The following is a 19500-nucleotide window of genomic DNA, read 5'->3' as shown; positions in this document are numbered from 1 at the left end:
AAGAGTCTGCTTGTCCTCTGAGCCCTGTGCGCCACCCACTGGCGATTAAAGGAGCGTCTCTCACACACACGCCAAAAAAATCTTCACTGAGAAAAAATGTTGAATTTATTCCATTTTATTCTGTCAAATAATTGCACGAAATAAAATCTTCATTGTACATGCATCAAATTAAAAATATATATCTGGATCCAGATGACTTTGTTTTGTGATACCTCTTGAGAAAATAAACTTGATTAAATTTACAAATTTTTTGTTCATTGCACTGTGAAATGAAGATTAAGGTTCAGTCAAATGCATTGTTCTTATTCTTATTATTATCGTCACTAATATTACTGTACTATTATTATTACTATTATTACTACTATTATTATATTATCATACTTTTTCAGTGTAATGAGATTTAAAATGAATTAAAACATCTGTTTTTACAAGAATAAGATTTTTAATCAACACGGTCAAAGAGCTATTGGTTTAACGCTTTCAGTGGTGCACACAATGTTTATCAATTAGTCAAGCAGTATTATCCATAAAAAGGAAAAATTAAGTTATTTCTCTTGCATTATACAAACTAATATTTTGAGCAAATCTGCACAATACTAATGTAATTTAAATATAGTCTTTTTAAAATGCTATAGAAATTTACACAAATTTCTTTCTAATTAACACAATTTCATATGTAATGGATGAATAATTGATGTGTTTTTTTTTTTTATATTTCTAAGCCTTAGTAATTTAATGGTACATAAAAAATGCTTGCATGTGTTCCAACAAAGGTTAGATTTTCTGGCCCCCAGTGTTTTTGTCCGTTTTTAAATCACGCGTGCGAGAATGGCACTAAAGACGGCTTCTTATTGCAATTAGCAATTCCAATATGGTAACAGCACACACGGGACAAGTGCGGTGTGACTAACGCAGCTAAATAATGCAGCGTCTCTCTAAATGAGGTGTGTTGCTGCCCTGCTTTTCAGGTCACATCAGTTGCAAGGGGATGACCGAGCGCATTCATAACATCAATCTCCACAACTTCAGCAATTCTGTACTTGAGACCCTGAACGAGCAGCGCAACCGTGGGCACTTTTGTGATGTGACTGTTCGGATCCATGGAAGTATGCTGCGAGCTCACCGCTGCGTGCTGGCCGCTGGAAGCCCCTTCTTTCAGGACAAGCTACTTTTGGGCTACAGCGACATTGAGATCCCCTCGGTGGTCTCGGTGCAATCCATCCAAAAGTTGATTGACTTTATGTACAGCGGGATTCTGCGAGTGTCTCAGTCGGAGGCCCTGCAGATCCTAACTGCCGCCAGCATCTTGCAGATCAAGACCGTCATCGATGAGTGCACTCGCATCGTGTCCCAGAATGTGGGCCTGGCCGGCCCGGGAGGCTTCCCCGTCATACCGGGAGACTCGGGTCAGGACACCCCCCGCGGCACGCCCGAGTCGGCCACGTCCGGCCCGAGCAGCGACGCCGAGTCGGGCTGTATGCAAACGTCAACCCAGCAGAACGCGGATCGAGCGTACACGTCGCTCTACTCCTACTCCGGCCTCTCCAACGGCACCCGCGAGCGCTCGCTTTACATCAACCCCTTGACGAGCAATTACGATCCGAGTGCCGGCGCTCAGAAAGACCAGCAGTCGCAGGATCCCCCCTGGATGAACCGCATCCCGGATCGAAGCCAACCGGTGGAGCGCTTCATCTCCACGGCCGAGTCCACCACGCACTGCCGCAAGCAGCCCCGACCGGTACGCCTACAAACAGGTGGCATGCACATCAAGCAGGAGGCCGAAGACGAGTACGGCTGCTTCAACAACGTAGGGGACTGCCAGGTGGAGAACGACCACACCGAGGGCGTGGTGAGCGAGTCCAAGGTGGAAAGTTTTGACTCGGGCGTCAGCTCCTCCATCAGTACCGAACCAGACGCCATGGATCAGCAGCCCTACCTGAGCTTCAACCGGGAAGGGGGCGGTGAAGGCCCTCACGGGGAAGGCGGACCGGTGCAGATCGAGGTCAACGACTCGTCCCCGGAGCAAGCGCAGGAGCCCGACGAGGGCGACCAGAGCCACAGCACTAGTGATAGTACCATGATGCATCCCCTGGCCAACCCCATCATGTCCCAATCCCTGGCCAGCACACCGCACTACCTGCGGCAGGTGGAGTCACACACCAGCAATCTCCGAATGCCGCACGCCGTGACCAGCAATTCCCAAGTGTTGGGCGCCGGGAACACCTTCTTGCCCACGCTCTTCCCCCCGCAGCCGACCAGAGACAGCAAGTCTTTCATTTACCTTCCGGGCCAGCAGCAGGCCCAGTTTGTGACGGTGCCGCCCCCTGCCATACCATCATTCCCCAACGCCATGGCCGTGCCCCCGACGCCATCCCAGCAGCAGCAGCAGGCAATGGGTCAGGGGGAGAAGAAACCCTATGCATGCACTCTCTGCTGTAAAACCTTTACTGCAAAACAGAACTACGTCAAACACATGTTTGTGCATACTGGTAAGTCACATTGCCTCACTCCATCTTGAAATGAATCAGCTCCGGGCTCCAGACTGCCCATAAATTTCAACCCTCAAATTTCAGACAGTATTCGTGCCAGGGCAATCAGTATTTAATTAAAAAAGAATACTAAATACTATGCTTGAGTACTTGTTGTTGCTGACAAACGTCTGCCTCCACACTCCACAGTACATTTATCAGTCATCTTGGGAAAATGAGTGATTGGAATATTGACATGTCTCCTTGTGTAAAATGTGTGTTATATCTGACAAGAGCCATTAATATAAAATTTAGAATGCTCATAATTTCAATTTAGATAAAGTAAGTCTAGACATAAATGTCTCTCTAGCCAGACACAAAGCCCGTTTTAATGCTTCCCCACCAGTGGCCTTGAGGCGTCCACTAGATGAAGTCAGCAGGAGCATTAACTTTGAATTGTCAGCTTGCTGACGAGCTCATATTCTTTAATGAAATGGGGACTGGACACCTTCTGTTTGGCTTCCGGTGCCGAGTACATGCACAGTGTTGCAGATTTGTGTAAATGACCAGTGTTGGCTTCGACGTGCGTTTCGTTAACAGATGGAGCAGCTTCAGCCTCGAATAAGGAAAGGGGAAATATTTTTACACTCATGAGTCTGCTGATGAGAATATGGTCAAATGTTTTTTTTATGCTTCTGGGTGAGCATTCAGTGTATAATTGTATATCTGTCCTTCATGCCCACACAGGAGAGAAGCCTCACCAGTGCAGCATCTGCTGGCGCTCCTTCTCCCTGAAGGATTACTTAATCAAGCACATGGTGACCCACACAGGGGTGCGAGCCTACCAGTGCAGCATCTGCAACAAGCGCTTCACCCAGAAGAGCTCTCTCAACGTCCACATGCGGCTGCACCGTGGCGAGAAGTCCTACGAGTGTGTCATCTGCAAGAAGAAGTTCTCCCACAAGACCCTGCTGGAGCGCCACATGGCCTTGCACAGCACGGGCAGCGCCCTGGCCGGGCTGACGGGCCCCGCCGGCACCCCCGGCCCCGTCTCCATCCCCGTCTCCATCCCCATCCCCCTCCCCATGGCCGAGCCCGGCGCCGGGGTTGTGGCCCTCGCCATGCCCGTGAGCGGAGGAGCGGGAGAAGGGCCTGGGGTCCCGACGGGAGTGGGCGTGGCGGCGGAGGCCAGCTGCCAAGATGGGACCACCTACATGTGTTCCGTCTGCCCCGTCAAGTTCGACCAAATGGAGCACTTCAACGACCACATGCGAATGCATGTCTCTGACGGATAAGTACAACTAGATAAACTACTCCAAAAGAATGACAAACAAAATGGCACTAGATTTTCCTTTTCTTCTTTTGAGGTATGGAGAGTAATGAGTATAGACACTGGCACATTAAGTTTCCCAAAAAAAAACAAAAAACAAACAGATTTTCTTTTTTGTTATTCTAAATAAACAAAAAAGATGGTGGCCTTAAGGCTTAGTAGTTTGATATTGATCTACTGGATGGATCCTAACTACAGGCCTCTAAATGTATGATTTCCTAAAATACTGATTTATGTGTTGAACACTACCGAAAGGCCTACGAAAGAAACGTACACACAAACACACCTTTAGTGTAGATCTATCTGAGCGATTATAAGTGTGCATTGTGTGTGGATCTGCATGTTTCCCAGTGTGTGTATGTGTGTGTGGAGGGTTTGTGTGTGTGTGTGTGTGTGTGTGTGTGAGAGAGAGAGAGAAATGCCATTTAAAATGGCAGTTGTGAACCCATACTGACCTGTTTGGAAATGATAGATGTCCAAACTTACTGTGGTATAATTTACAACAACAATAACAACAAGGAAAAAATCATCTGGGTTGGGCTATATATTCCCTCTAAAATACTGACAGTCACAAGATTGCCTTCTAAAGACAATTGAAAAAGAAAAAGTAAATTTGACACTGGGTTTTATTTATTCCTATGGTATTAAGAGATTATAATGCAGCTGTTAAGGTACAAATTTCAATCACTTCCCATCAAAGATGGCGGGAATAATATTTCGTATGTTTTGTAACTGTCCATGCATTTTTGATGATTTAGTTTACTAAATTAAACTGTGTTGATGAGACAAAGCGAAAAAAAAATCTGAAAAAAATAATGTTTTTCTGAACTCATTTGCATACACTGCCACTAATCTCCTAAAAGACTGTTAGTCAAGGTTACAACAATCATAAAATGAGAGCGATTTTTTTTCCTCCTCCTTTTTTAATACTATTTTCATTTTTAGCCTTTTTCCATTTACAGTTCGAGCAGCTCAGAATACGAGATGAAACTCCTTCCTTCGTATTTGCTGCTCCACCATTTAAATCGGACTCCTGTAGATTTTAAAACAAGATTTATCTCAAACTATTGTTGTTATTGATTATCCTACGTGGTTTTTCGTTTTCTTTTCACTCAGTTTATGTATCAGAGGTTGACTGTGGATATGAACAGCGCTAAAAAGAGAAACATTTAATTGCAGTCCCAATTAGTTTTTGAAATAGTTGCCGTCTGATTGTAAGATAGAACCTGTAGAACCTGTTCATAACGATACAGCACTCACTCAAACAGACTGCTGCGTTCTGAAAGGAAAGATAGGAGGAAAACAAGTAGCTCTCCCACACAATTTTTATGTGTATATATATATATATATATATATATATATATATATATATATATATATATATATATATATATATATATATATATATTACACGCACACTCAACAAATTGTGGATGAACTTTTACATAATAGAATACATTCCAGTTTTTCTAAAAGAAAAAATCCACGCATCATGACAGCACTGTAAGCTGATATTTGGATTTCAATATTTTCAACAAATAGGACACACAGATGCACCAACTCATAAACACACAGACTATTTACAGTGTGTGTGTGTGTATGTGTGTATATATATATATATATATATATATATATATATATATATATATATATATATATATATATATATATATATATATGCACACTGTATAAGTGTTCAGTAGTATACACAAAAAAATAAAGACACACAATTGCATTGTAAAGGATTTGCTCCTTTGCATGAGCAAACTTTTGTAGTTATGTTGCTCACAGTGCAGCAGATATAAAATAAACCCAGACAAAAACGTGCTATTTTGCACATTTTCTTAAAATGCCTGTGCTTAATATTTAATCATATTCATTAAATGAACTATGATTTTTTTTGTTGATTCAATTTTAAAGTCAGAAAAGACAATTTTTTCGAAAAAAAAAATCTTGATAAGTGGACTGCGTTATTTTGTTGCATATATGTTGCACTGCTTAAACCAATAAGTGCACTACTGTTAACAGAGATATAGTTTTAGAAAAGAGGATTTTTTTAAACAAAAAAAATCTAACATTTGGTTATAGAGTTCACGTGTTAGCATAGCTTTGTTTCAATTTGAAAGTAATCGAGCGGTTCTCGGCTCTCGTTATTGCTTGCAGTCACCGACAGTATATCAGTCCATATACTGTTTGTACAGTACAGTACTTGTGCCGATGCAAGCATTTATTTAAATGTGTAACATGACGTGTGCGCATCTATGTTTGATCTTTTTTTTTTTTTTAAGGTAATGTTTTATGGAGTCACTTCCCTGCAACTCAATAATTCAGTTGCATTTCTTTAAGAGACAGAATTTTCCTGAGAGCCAAACAGTGAAACAGTAGTAAGACAGTAATAATCACGACAACTTCTGTCAGACTCGGTGGTAGTGATAATAACAGCCATTATCACGCTATGAATAATAATAATAATGATGATTTATTATTGTGTGTGTGCGTGTGTGTGGGTGTTACATAGATGATATCCATGTCCTAGTACAAATTTTGGGTGGGCTTGGATCGGTGATGGAATGCAGCTTCTTTGATAATACTGTATGTGTCTGTGGGTTGTGCACCGTCGTGTCCTTTCCTTCCTTTAGTGGGTGTCGTCTGTCTGTGTGCTTTTTAAGCCGAATCAAACTGTTGAGAAGCAAACTATCTTGACCTTGTTAGGGCTTCCTTTGCAATATGCAGCGCAGGTACGAGACGAGGAGCGACTCCTCACCAAACCTTTTGGGCTCGCAAGAAATCATGAGTCGCAAGTCATTTCCAAATTTCATCCAACGTGACTGAGATTCTGTAGTGGTTTCTCCAAACCGTGTGAACATTTATTTCACATTTCCTCGTCTCATTTGCGTATTGGCCTAAAAAAAAAAAAAAAAAAAAAAAGTCAAATCGAATAAATGGTGTGCCGTCTCTGTTTTGTAGCTGTCGCTGCCAGGATGGCAAATGTGCTGCATGCTAGTGCTAGTGCTATTTGTCTTGACACAGCACGTGGAGGGTCATCTCTTGCCTTAACAGACAATGCACTAAATAGTCTATGTAAGCAAACTGCCGAGTTCTCTTTTCCAACAGTATTGCCACATTTTTGGGCACACAGCTTACGGTGTTTTGTCAGCCGAGCACCAACACTGCCAAACTAATTTTCAGCGCAGAGGCAGACATGTTGTATGCGTGTAATGTACGTATTCAGTGATTTAGCATTCCTTCACGGCACCCGCTTTTTGCATAGTTTGTGTAATCACATATATCCAATGCACTATAGACTGTAGCTAGATGAGTACAACCAGCTTTGTGGTATCAATGGTCTAAATAGTAGGTTAAGTAGCTTGTCGTTGGCTTTGGACAATATTTCATTTCAAAATTACACTATAAGAGTGTCTTGCTATCATTTTTATGTTGTTGTTGTTGTGGTGGTGGTGGTTTTCTGGAATAACAAGTAGCCAATCTCTCCGGATGAGTGCTAATAACTTATCCCATCATCAGTTGACTTGTTGTATGATAAGATTGGAAGGAACTGAGCCTTCTTCTTCTTCTTCTTCTTCTTCTTCTTCTTCTTCTCCCTGGTGTGCATTAGCTTCCTTTCACTGTCCATACTTATACAAGACAGTATATTCTTTATTCTGCTTCAGATAATTGTGGGTGGTGCTTCACAGTCTTTTCTCGGGTATTGCAAAGAAAAATTGTAAAAATGGTTTAAAAGATTGCAGCCCCTTTTTGGGAAAGCAGGTCCTTTGCGCATTTCTTGTACTTTCAGCTAAGGGAGATTTTCCTTTTTTTTGGGGGGGGGTCAAAACGTTGGCTTATTTTCCAAAACAAACCCTATTGAATGCTGGATACCAATCTCACAGCTGTTTGTGTTGTGTTTGCCAATCATATGACATGTTTTATTTATCTTAGTATAGACATTTGGGGTCTACAATATGTTGTTATGTCTTTCTAGCCGTACATTTGATTCTTCATTTCTTCACAGTACTTCTTTAGTTCATCCTGCTTTTGTGTTCTGGTGATCACACAGTACGGTGGTGTTGTTAATACATACATATAGATTCCATCTAGCTGGGTCGAGGGTAGTCAAGTAATGAAGTCATTTCTTTCACAGTGTATTATACATATGCGTACAGTATAGGCTTAAGAAAATACAGGACAGGAATGGTGAGGGTTCATAGTAGTGTCCGTCTCCATCAGTTTTTCTTTGTTCGAGCTTGAATTAAGTCACAGTTCAGAATAAAACCACTCAGATTATACGTAACAGCTTTTTATTTGCTCTTCTACAGCACACATCAGTGTGAAACAGATAACGTCTGGTAAAGATATGTATATATAAATATATAAAATGTATATAAAAAAAGAAATCATCATCTCTCCACACAGTTGAATGCATTTCTCCTTGCGGGATATTGGAAATATACCTATCAAGTGCCTAGCAGTACAGTCAGCAACTATACAGAATTTTCATAGTTTTTCTCTCCTACATTGCACAGATACAATATATTCACAATGGTCTATTTAGTTAAAAATATACGACAGTATTTATACAAATAAAACCAGGTGGTTGTGAATGCATCCGAACCCTTTAAAATACCTGAAATGTTCTATACATACATATACAGTAAAAGCAGCTGTGTTTTTTTTTTTTCCATGTATGCTATATGGAGGATTCAGAGATATCAAAGATGCACAGTCACTTACAAATGTTTAATGACTGTTTTCTTCTTGCACGTTGTTCACATTTGTCGCGGGAAGGCAATGCGGCTTGGCGATCAGTAGAAGAAGCTGCATGAATGTAAGGTGCTGTGACTTTCAGCTTGTCCCCTCAGCGATTTTATTATTATTATTATTATTTGATGCAGCTTTCGGAGTAGTTGTGGGTAAATATCAAATTGTCAACACGGCATCCTCAGTAGATTAGCAGTTGGCTATGTTTACCCGATGCTAAATTTTCTCATCTCATATTAACGAATGTTTTAACTTCCTGCCTTCATACAGCCGTACAATGGGGCCACGTGCAAAAAGAAACTAGCATTTTTTTATTTATAACCCCTCTTTGGCGGTAAAGTCTTGTAATCAGATTAGAAAATTAAGTGAACACAACACAGGATTATTGCACAAAGATCTCTAAAAGCGCTTTGTGTCAGACATGAAGTTTTCGGATGGCGATGACGGTGTAGCTGCGAGATGAAAGGTTTTGGACCGGCTCATTATTGTGTCCCCTGTGGACTCATTACCATACTTTCATTCTCCACCCTGGTCAACGTGCCAAATTGAAAATTTTAGCGGGGTGGGAACACTTCACATTAAAACTACTATTGTCAATTAGTACAAAGGACTATTAAGGCCGCACAGAAAAGAAAGAAAAAAAAGAATTGTCCCATGAGGACAAAATCCTTGAAAATTTAACAGCCTAACTACGGTAACTTTGGCAAAATTCCTAATTGGGTGCTTACATTCTAAATTAGTTCTGAAAATCAAGACATCCCCGAGGTGAAACCAAATAAAGTGATTGCCTTTACTTTGATTCTTTAAGTCCTCCATCATTCATAGTTTTCACTAGGAGAAAACAGCTGTGACTATAAACAGATATCTTGGGGGGGAAGGCTTAGTTTCATTGACATTCAAAATCAGTATAGGCAACATAACTTGTCCCTGTCATCCACGCATCAATCACACACAGTCGACATCCACCCACAATTATATGCCCGATGACCGTTTTTCTCCATTATTACACAACACTATTGCATTTTTTTTAAAGCTGCCACCTGTCGTATCAGTACAAGTCTACTGTATCATTTAGTCCTGTTAAAAATCTTGCAGTGGTTCTCAAATTGCGTTATAACATCTATTATTATTATTTTCCCCAAAAAAATTGACGTTGAAATAATGATGATCCAGTCTGAATTTATTTGAATAAAAATGATTTTTTTAACGATTATTTTAGGACAGATGAAATAACATTGGATAATTTCCCTCTGCACCTGTGATGATTTCTCTGGTTGGGAATTAAAAGATTATGCGGTTTGAACATTAATGAATCTGTATTTAAAAAATAGCTCAGTTCATATGGATTGCACATAAATGGTAAATTAAATTTTTTTACCAAAATAAATATTTGAAAACATGTAGATTAAAAAAATGCAAATTAAATACAACTAAACTGTATGTGTTAAAATGTGTGGGGTCAGGGTAAGGAAAATTAATTATGCTGTTGAAACTTCCTTTGCTTACCACTAGAGGGAGGCCACATGACGCCAATGATACTCCAGGTTGAGAATCACTGCTTACGGCCATTTTTGTTCAACTCGGTTGCGTTCCCGTTCAATCCAGAACATTCCAGTCAGTGTTCCCCTTCAACTGTATTTCATTTAATTTGCCTTTTTTTTTTTTCCACAAAATCACAAAGCTCTCTAGCTAGACCACTTCTGTAGACAACATGCACGACAACACATTTAAATATTTGGCCTCAACCACAAACATTAAAAACTGACGTCATCAAGACTTAAAGTAATCAATGGAGCCGTATTTATTTTCTGAAGTCCATTTGGTGAGGAAAAACGGAACTAGACATTGTTAGTTCACACAAACCAAAGAAGGGTTGAGATTGTTTTGGAGAAAAAAGGGGTTGTTTTCTTAAAGTTTTTGCTTTTTGTTTTAAAGGCAGAAAGCTTAATGTTTATTTGTAGTGTTTTGCTTGTCTTCATTTGTAGGGCTAGGATTAGGGTAAGGGCAAAAAAAAAAAAGGTTTTTAATTAGGAAATCCTATAAAGCTATTCAAAAATGCACACCCATTGATATTTGTTTCAATAAAACCACATTCATTCTTCCACAAACAAACAAACATTGAACATGTGTCATCCCCACCTTGAACTCATCGATGACCCCTGAAATTCACTTTTACATTATTTTACATTTAATAGATTGCATTTTTAAAATTTACTCTCTGTTCTTAGCTTTTTTTCCCTCTAAATATCGGATTTACACATTATAAAGGCTATCCCTGCAACAACAAAACTAACATCACAACTTTTTGAAGACGTTTAGCCATTTGTACTTGATATGGACCAAGATGTTAAGTTTGCACATATTTGTAAGTTATGAAGCCAAAAACTGAGAATAACCACACGTGAAATATCGTTATGCTCACTGGAGCAGCAAAGAAAAATTCGATATACGTAAATGTGCTCCAAAATTGTCATCATTTTGTAACAACAAAGCGTCATCCTGAATTTTGTTTTCAAAGATTCTTGTCAAGATTCTGGAGTATATTATTTTATTGTGTGCTCTCAAAATAGGTAATTGAATTGTGGTAATTGGCGTAAAGACAAATTGCTTGAATTTACAAGCCGGGCACTTTCTCGTCTTTTCTTTTGGTTATCTGGCTTTTTGTTGCTCTGATATCTTTTTTGGAGATGGCATGCTTTTTTTTTGTAAACTCAGATGTTGCTTGTGTGTATATTTTGATTCTGCCTCAATCCTCTTGCTATCTTATAAACTCACCCAGTAACCCCCTTGGAAAAAAAAAAAAAAACCTTGTCAGAAGTGGAGCTGTTGTAGTAAACGGTAGTTAAAGATGACATCAAACTAAACAACCCTGAGATATATGCTGCAGTAATGTGTTTTCGACTTTAGTTTTTGGTCATTTATCCTCCAAGTTTATACTTTATTATTATTGTTATGAAACAAGCTTGTTTGAAATGTTTTGACTGCTGTTCTGAAATAGGGGAGAATTTTTCAGTATGTGCATGGACGTCTTTTTTTTTTTTTTTTAAATATAACGTTTTGTCAAACACTGGACTGGAGTGAGTTTTCCAACATTTCCAAGCTGAGAGATGTATTTGACAGACATGACTGCACAGGAAATGGGGAGGGGGGGCTAATTTTTGAGATGTCAAGACATTTCGTTTTGTTAGGGTGAAGGGGGGGTGTATACCCACGTAGGTGACCCGCTCTTCCCAATCGTTGCTTGCCAAGGCATAATAATCAATTCATTTGTTGATTGGGAAAACTCTGTTGATCGTGCGCAATTGGTTGTTGCATAGCTGTTGAGTCCGAATGAAGTGCACCGGTTGGCTTAGAAACAGGAATTCAGAACCTTTTTTTTTTTTTTTTTAGATCAATTGCTCATCAGATGTGTATTTTTTTGACGAATAATAATGATAATACCCCTCCTTAGTCCACTGGGTTAGGGTAAGACATCATAAAGGGATATTCCAGATTGGACGCCTTCTTGCTATGGTTAAGCCGATAATAAACCAATTTTCTCATTGTTCCACTTTCTCAAGCCAGAAAAGAAATTTGCACTAAAGACTCATTTTGGTCTTCTATCAAAAAGCAATATTATTCACTGAACAACTTGTCAAAACCATAGTTGTTTGTTGGCGTCCGTCGTGGCACACATTGATGTTTTCCGCTTTTGAGGGTCATTCAAGTTTCCTCCCGCTTATGTAGACAAGTCAAAGCAGAAGTGAGGTAAATGAGATAGGTTAGGTTAATAAGGGAGGGGATCCATTCTGAGTCTTCATCAACTATTGTCGTATGAACAAACTAAAACGTTGAATATTTGGTCATTTTGAGTGGGTTTTTTTTTTTTTTTTTTTTTAATCTAGAACGTTCCAAAAATGAAATGCACCTTTTTGTGATATAAACTTCATTTGGCTGCATCCACCAAATCTCCTTTTTCTGTCCCACCATCAAAGTCAAGGTCTGACCTTGACATAAATTATTGTTTAGTGTAAAAAAAAAAGAGAGAGAGAGAAAAGTCACCATCATATGCGGCAAAGTAGCTTTCCTTCCTGTTCCCACCGCTTTGTCTGGTGTCGCGGTTTGTCTGAATATGTTGCGTGTTCGAGGAAGCATAAGTACGTGCCTTCTTGTAATCTCGTTATTATTGAGAAGCTGAAGCCAGCCAATTGTGTTTGCACTAAAAACCAAATTGCTTTTTGTTTTGTGATGTAGACTATTTAAAGCGAGCTTGTTGCGTCACTTTAAACCGTACAGTATGCATGAGGGTAATTTGGCCCATCCGTCGACCTGTAAACAAACCCAGTGCAGCTTCTTGAGGATCGTGTGAATATATCTCGGCTTTTGATTCCATCTCCTTTAGTCATCCGGTTTGTCACAGTTTCAATTGTAAAAAAAAAAAAATTAAGAAAAAATTGAAAAAAAAAAAAGTTGTGATATATATTTAAAAAAAAAAAAACAGGCAACACCATAACTACAATACTGCTTTTATGTTCACATGCCACGATAAGAGAATTAAGTATTCTTTTTTTTTTTTCAATCCACGGGAACGCATGAGGTCGCCTCAAGACTCTTGGTCAATTTAATTTTATTTTAACTTGTATTTATTACATATTTTTGTCAACAACTAATAAAAAAAAAAGCGGACATGTGTTGAGTCTTAAAATGCACCTTATTCATGTCAGTCCATGTGGGGAAAACAAAAGAATAATGATTTTTTTTTTTTTTTTTAGGAAAAAAAAAGGCTGGCAATGTAATATCTCTAATTTAGCACCTTACTACACAGCATGTTTTCACTTTATGCCAGTTTAGTTCTTCTTTCATTTGGAATCTCATATTTGTGCGACTTGCTCATTCGTGGGATGTGCCAAAGTTTGGAGGCGATCTCCCCAACTGTTGACACTTATCATTTTTCTTCTTTTCCTCCTCCTGCTTCAGTTCTCGCAAACTTTCCTATAACTAGTGTGTGGAATCCATTTATCTCAGCAACCAGTATCATAACTTGCCATTTTACAATAAGCCCTGTATTTCACATATATTTACCAGTGATGTGTATTCGTTATTATAAAGAAAATAGCCGTAAAAGCTTCATTATGTTACACAATATTGTGACTTTTTTCGAAAAACTGTGAAGACTTATCTTGCATATACTTTATACAGAAGTATTAAGCCTTAATACAAAAGACTAAAAAAAGTGTGGAAGAATAAACTGATTGTTGCTAAGTAAGGATGATTTTTGTAAATGTTACCAGCACTTTTTTTGTAATTTTCACTCTCTGAGGTATTGTACAAGTTCAAGCTGTTTGTGAAGTTTGATTATGAAGGAATAAAAACTAGTACTTTCCTGTACTTCACACAATGTTTTGTCTGCCTTTTTATTTCCCAGCACTTCTCACAAACCACAAATACGCCGCAAATAGGAAAGTCAAACACAATCCATTCGGGTTTGTTTTCCCATAGGATATGATGGAAATAGAAACCGGATGATCAAAAAAGACTTTTAACACTCTTAACTTTGATGACAAATGAGGGGGTAATAACAGTAATAAACTTTTCTTTTTAACATCAACTGTCACACAAGTATAAAAGTAGTTTGGCAACATCAATACACACTATTCCTGGAGAAATTGCACGTCAAGGTGAAGAAATTGAATAAAAACTTATTGACTGTTAATACAGACATTTGAATCTGAATAGTTACATATCTGTCGTCAGCAACTATATGTCAAGTCAAGTTTATTTGTATATAGCCCTAAATCACAGTCTCAAAGGGCTTCACATAGCCAAAATTGACAATTATTCTCAAAGCATCCCCTGATCATAAGCTCCCAAAAGGGCAAGGAAAAACTCAAAAAACCCCTACCAGGGGAAAATGAGAAACCTTGAGAAGGGACCACAGATGGAAGGATCCCCCTTTCAGGATCACCAGGTTATAATGGATGCAGAGAGTACACAAGTAATACATAATATGAAAATCAATGAAAAAAAAATGGATGTCGGAGGTGTCCTCGATTGTCCTGGCAGTGTCCTCAAGGGGGCCGAGCCGCAGCTCCCCCATCCCGAACTGGTCCCCGAGAATCCAGCCAGCCGCTATCCGCTTTTGAGCCACCTAACCCCCTCCCCAGCCGGGGAGGAGGTGGGCAGAGAGAACAGAACAAACTCCGGCCAAATCGGCCATCACAAGTTAGTTAAAGGCCATCTCATAGAAATGTGTCTTTAAACGTGTCTTAAATGTTTCTACTGAGGTAGTAGTTCTAATATCCATTGGTAGGGCATTCCAATGCTCTGGAGCCCGAATAGAGAATGCTCTAGACCCTGCAGACATTTTCTTGGCCCTCGGTATAACTAAAAGACTAGCGTTTTGCGAACGAAGGTTACGAGACGGAACATAAGGAACGACTAGGTCGACGAGATATGAAGGCGCTAAGCCATGCAGTGCTTTATAGGTTAGTAGAAGAACCTTGAAGTCACATCTTAAATGGACCGGGAGCCAATGTAATTCGGCTAATATTGGGGTAATGTGATCAAATTTTCTTGACCGTGAGAGCAGCCTCGCAGCGGCATTTTGCACTAACTGTAGACTTTTAATACTGGATTTAGGAAGACCAGAGAATAATACATTACAGTAGTCCAGGCGCGACGTGACGAACGCATGTATAATAGTTTCCGCATCCCCGGTCGAGAGGATAGGACGAATCTTAGCAATATTACGAAGGTGAAAAAACGCAATCCTGGTTATATTCTTAATGTGTTTTTGAAAGGAGAGCGTTTGGTCAAATATTACCCCGAGATTAGTTACCGTATCACTCTGAGTGATAGTACGGTTATCTATAGTTATAGTGGTTTCCTTAAATAAATGTTGATAACGAGTAGGACCAATTATCAACATCTCAGTTTTATCCGGGTTAAGACGAAGGAAGTTGAGAGACATCCATTGTTTAATCTCCGCAAGGCACGCCTCGAGATTACAGCAGTCCTGTGGATCTGTCATCGATAACGGCATATATAATTGGGTGTCATCCGCGTAGCATTGAAAACTAATATTATATTTATGTATTATGCCCCCAAGCGGAATCATATAAATATTAAATAAAATCGGTCCGAGTACCGATCCCTGTGGGACACCACAAGTAACATTATAAAGCTCGGAGGACGTATTACCATGGACCACTCGGTGCGTCCTGCCTGATAGATAGGAATTGAACCAGCTTAGTGCTGACCCTGAGATACCAACACAACTTTTAAGACGCCCTAATAAAATATCGAAGTCTACAGTGTCAAAGGCAGCACTAAGATCAAGTAGTAACAATACAGACGACGTATTTGAATCCATAGCTATGAGGAGATCATTAGTCACTTTAGCAAGTGCTGTCTCTGTAGAATGATTGGCTCTAAAACCAGACTGAGAAAGCGATATGTCATTTCTTCAGTCTTGTATATCTACTGCATTATTATTATTTATATTAGTTTTATTTATTACTGATTGGTTTAATTTTTTCTTGTGTACTATTAATTTATTTATTCACCTATTTTGTGTTAAAAAAATGAAGAAATTTGATAACATTGGCGTGTTTTTGTAAGTGCTTATCTTGTGAAACACCTGCCTCTATCTCCAGCAACCCCTGGGTAAATTGCATTTGAGACCCCTGTTTTACACAAAACCACTACTGTGTATTTAGCATGAAGGTCCAACGAGAAACATTGGGAGGGGCTGTTGGCAAGATGAGGCCAGGCGGTTTAAAGGGATTGGCAGGACCTGTTTTGGCGTGTTGGCCTTTGGGAGATGACTCCATTTAACTCATGAAAAACAATAACAGAAAAACGTTTTCAAAAATCAGTGTCATAGGATCAAGTGTGATACCTACACCGGCATCACAGAAAATTCGGCTGAAGTGGAACGGAACGCCCTGGCTGGAAGTGACATATTTCCAAAGACGGAAGGAAGTTGCTTTTTTTTTATTTGTTGTTAAACACATTTGAACACACACAGTAACATTCATGGTTCGCTGCAGGTTTAACTATGTATAACCCTAAACTCTAAATCCCAACCATATGCCCAAAACCTATCCTTTAACCCTAAACACTGACTTTAACCCTAATCATGAACCCTAAGTCTAGCCCTTAACTCTCAACTCTGACTGTAACCCTAAGAGGACACACAAAATAAACTTAACATGTGTATCATTCAGCAATAATAATAACATACAGAATGAATAAATTTATTAATCAGTACCCAAAAAGTAACTCAGTTTCTAAAAAAATGGTGACAGACTATAACATTGCGCTTTAGATAGGTAGAGACAGACAGACAGACAGACAGACAGACAGACAGGCAGACAGACAGACAGACAGACAATATGTATATGTGTTTTACGTTGTGTAGCATGTGTTGGTGTCCCCCAAAATAAAGAGCAAGTAGTCAAATACACATTCTTGACACGTACAAAAAATGCATAAAGTTATTAGGTACACCTGAAAATGGTGGTGTACCTAATGGAGTGTCCGTGTGACGTCACAGATCAACCAGCCAATCAGGAGGTGGGGGTGAGGGCGGGTGTGGCACTTTTCACTTTCACTTCAGCTTTGGCCATGATTTTTCCCTAATGAAGTGGCCTGTTATTAGGTACACCTGAAAATGGCGGCGTACCTAAAGGAGTGTCCGTGTGACGTCACAGATCAAAGAGCCAATCAGAAAGTGGGGGTGAGGGCGGGTGTGGCACTTTTCACTTTCAGTTAAGCTTTGGCCATGATTTTTCCCTAATGAACTGACATGTTATGAGGTACACTTGAAAATGGCGGTGTACCTAATGGAGTGTCCAAGTTACGTCACAGATCAAACAGCCAATCAGAAAGTCGGGGTGAGGGCGGGTGTGGCACTTTCACTTAAACCAGGGGTGTCGACCTCCAGTCCTCGATGGGCCGCGTTCCAATATGTTTTCCAAATTACCCTCGTTAAACACAGCTGCGTGAAAAGATTTTGGTCATTTTCACGTTCTGCAGGAGCTAAAACTTTTCACGCAGGTGGACTTAATGAGGGAATCTTGGAAAACATGTTGGAATGCGGCCCCAAGGACTAGAGCTTGACACCTGTGACCTTTGACCATGATATTTCCCTAATAAAGTGGCCTGTTATTAGGTACACTTGAAAATGGCGGCGTACCTAATGGAGTGTCCAAGTGACGTCACAGATCAAACAGCCAATCAGAGAGTGGGGGTGAGGGTGGGTGTGGCACTTTCACTTAAACCAGGGGTGTCGACCTCCAGTCCTCGAGGAGCAGCGTTCCAATATGTTTTCCAAGTTACCCTCGTGAAACACACCTGCGTAAAAAGATTTTGGTCATTTGCACGTTCTGCAGGAGCTAAAACTTTTCACGCAGGTGCACTTAACGAGGGAATCACACAGACACTCCATTAGGTACACGGCCATTTTCTAGTGTACCTAATAACAGGCCACTTTATTAGGGAAATATCATGGTCAAAGGTCAAAGAAGCTCTAGTCCTTGGGGCCGCGTTCCAATAGGTTTTCCAAGTTACCCTCGTTAAACACACCTGTGTGAAAAGATTTTGGTCATTTTCACGTTCGGCAGGAGCTAAAACTTTTCACGCAGGTGCACTTAACGAGGGAATCTTGGAAAACATGTTGGAATGTGGCCCAGAGGACTAGAGCTTGACACCTGTGACCTTTGACCATGATATTTCCCTAATTTAAGTGGCCTGTTATTAGGTACACGTGAAAATGGCGGTGTACCTAAAGGAGTGTCTGTGTGATTCCCTCGTTAAGTGCACCTGCGTGAAAAGTTTTAGCTCCTGCAGAACGTGCAAATGACCAAAATCTTTTTACGCAGGTGTGTTTCAACAGCCAATCAGAAAGTAGGGGTGAGGGCGGGTGTGGCACTTTTCACTTTCAATTAAGCTTTGACCATGATTTTTCCCTAATGAAGTGGCCTGTTATTAGGAACACCTGGAAATGGCGGTGTACCTAATAGTGTGTCCAAGTGACGTCACAGATCAAACAGCCAATCAGAAAGTGGGGGTGATTTGTTGAACGATTCGTTTGAATGAATCTTTTGAGTGAACTGATTCTAAAGATTCAGTTCACTTAAAAGAACTAGAATACACATCACTACTCCGGATGAAACTTTTTGTCCCAAACTGAGATGTAGCGGCCCACAATGGGCAGACGGCAGCCGCCGCACAAAATGCCTTGACGCAAGTTTAAGTCCGTCTGGCACAGCGGGTGGTCGTCCAGCTTCATGAAGCGGCCGTCAGAGAAGGATTTAAGAAAGTCCTGGAAGGACACAAAAGAACTCATGCTTTGTACTTGAGTTGCACATTTTTTTTACGTCCGAGGACGAGGTCACCGCATGAACGAAGCATTCCAAACAATAATCCAGTACCTTCCCCACAATCACTTTGTTGCAGGCGGCACAGAGGCCTCCGATCTTTTCCAAGTCCTCCAAGGAGATCACCAATTGTTTGTCTTTGCTCCTCTGCATTAAACGATTGCGAAAGACTCATTTCTTGGGCTTTGTCGCCCCCAAGTGTTTTGTTCCGAGAACGCATTCAATTTCAGAAACGTTTTACGAATGTTTAGTGCATTCGCAATTCTTATTTTGGAACGTCAAAGGCTTATTTGTTGTGCTTTGTCGCCCTCTAGTGTTACGTTCCAGGGAAGGATCTAATTTCAGAAAACTTTCACGAATGTTTAATGCATTACGAATTCTTATTTCGGAACGTCAAAGGCTCATATGTTGTGCTTTGTCGCCCTCTAACGGGAACGCACTGATTTCAGAAATGTTTCACTACGATTTAATGCTTTCTTATTTCCGTCACAGCAACAATCAAGAAGTATTTACATTACTCCATCAGCATGCATTTCAATAACTAGTTAAAGCTATCGATGCCAACCAAAAGAAAATACACAGA

The 19500-nt window shown here is 40.1% G+C and overlaps 1 protein-coding gene across 3 annotated transcripts in view; it reads left to right on the top strand.

Annotated features, from left to right (window-relative positions):
- Window positions 1-13933, top strand: part of zbtb20 (zinc finger and BTB domain containing 20) — a 30008-nt gene extending 16075 nt beyond the window's left edge. For all 3 annotated transcript variants that reach the window (XM_049743462.2, XM_049743464.2, XM_049743463.2), the window contains exons 3-4: window positions 969-2489; window positions 3216-13933. In XM_049743462.2, the coding sequence (XP_049599419.1) occupies window positions 989-2489; window positions 3216-3763 (2049 nt within the window). In that variant the 5' untranslated portion in view covers window positions 969-988 and the 3' untranslated portion in view covers window positions 3764-13933. The remainder of the gene's footprint in view (window positions 1-968; window positions 2490-3215) is intronic.
- Window positions 13934-19500: the final 5567 nt, after the last annotated feature.

The sequence above is a fragment of the Syngnathus scovelli genome, chromosome 15 (genome assembly GCF_024217435.2).
Source record: "Syngnathus scovelli strain Florida chromosome 15, RoL_Ssco_1.2, whole genome shotgun sequence".
In the NCBI taxonomy this organism is placed as follows: Eukaryota; Metazoa; Chordata; class Actinopteri; order Syngnathiformes; family Syngnathidae; genus Syngnathus; species Syngnathus scovelli.
Note: the sequence above shows the minus strand (reverse complement) of the source record. Positions and strands in the feature narration are given on the sequence as shown.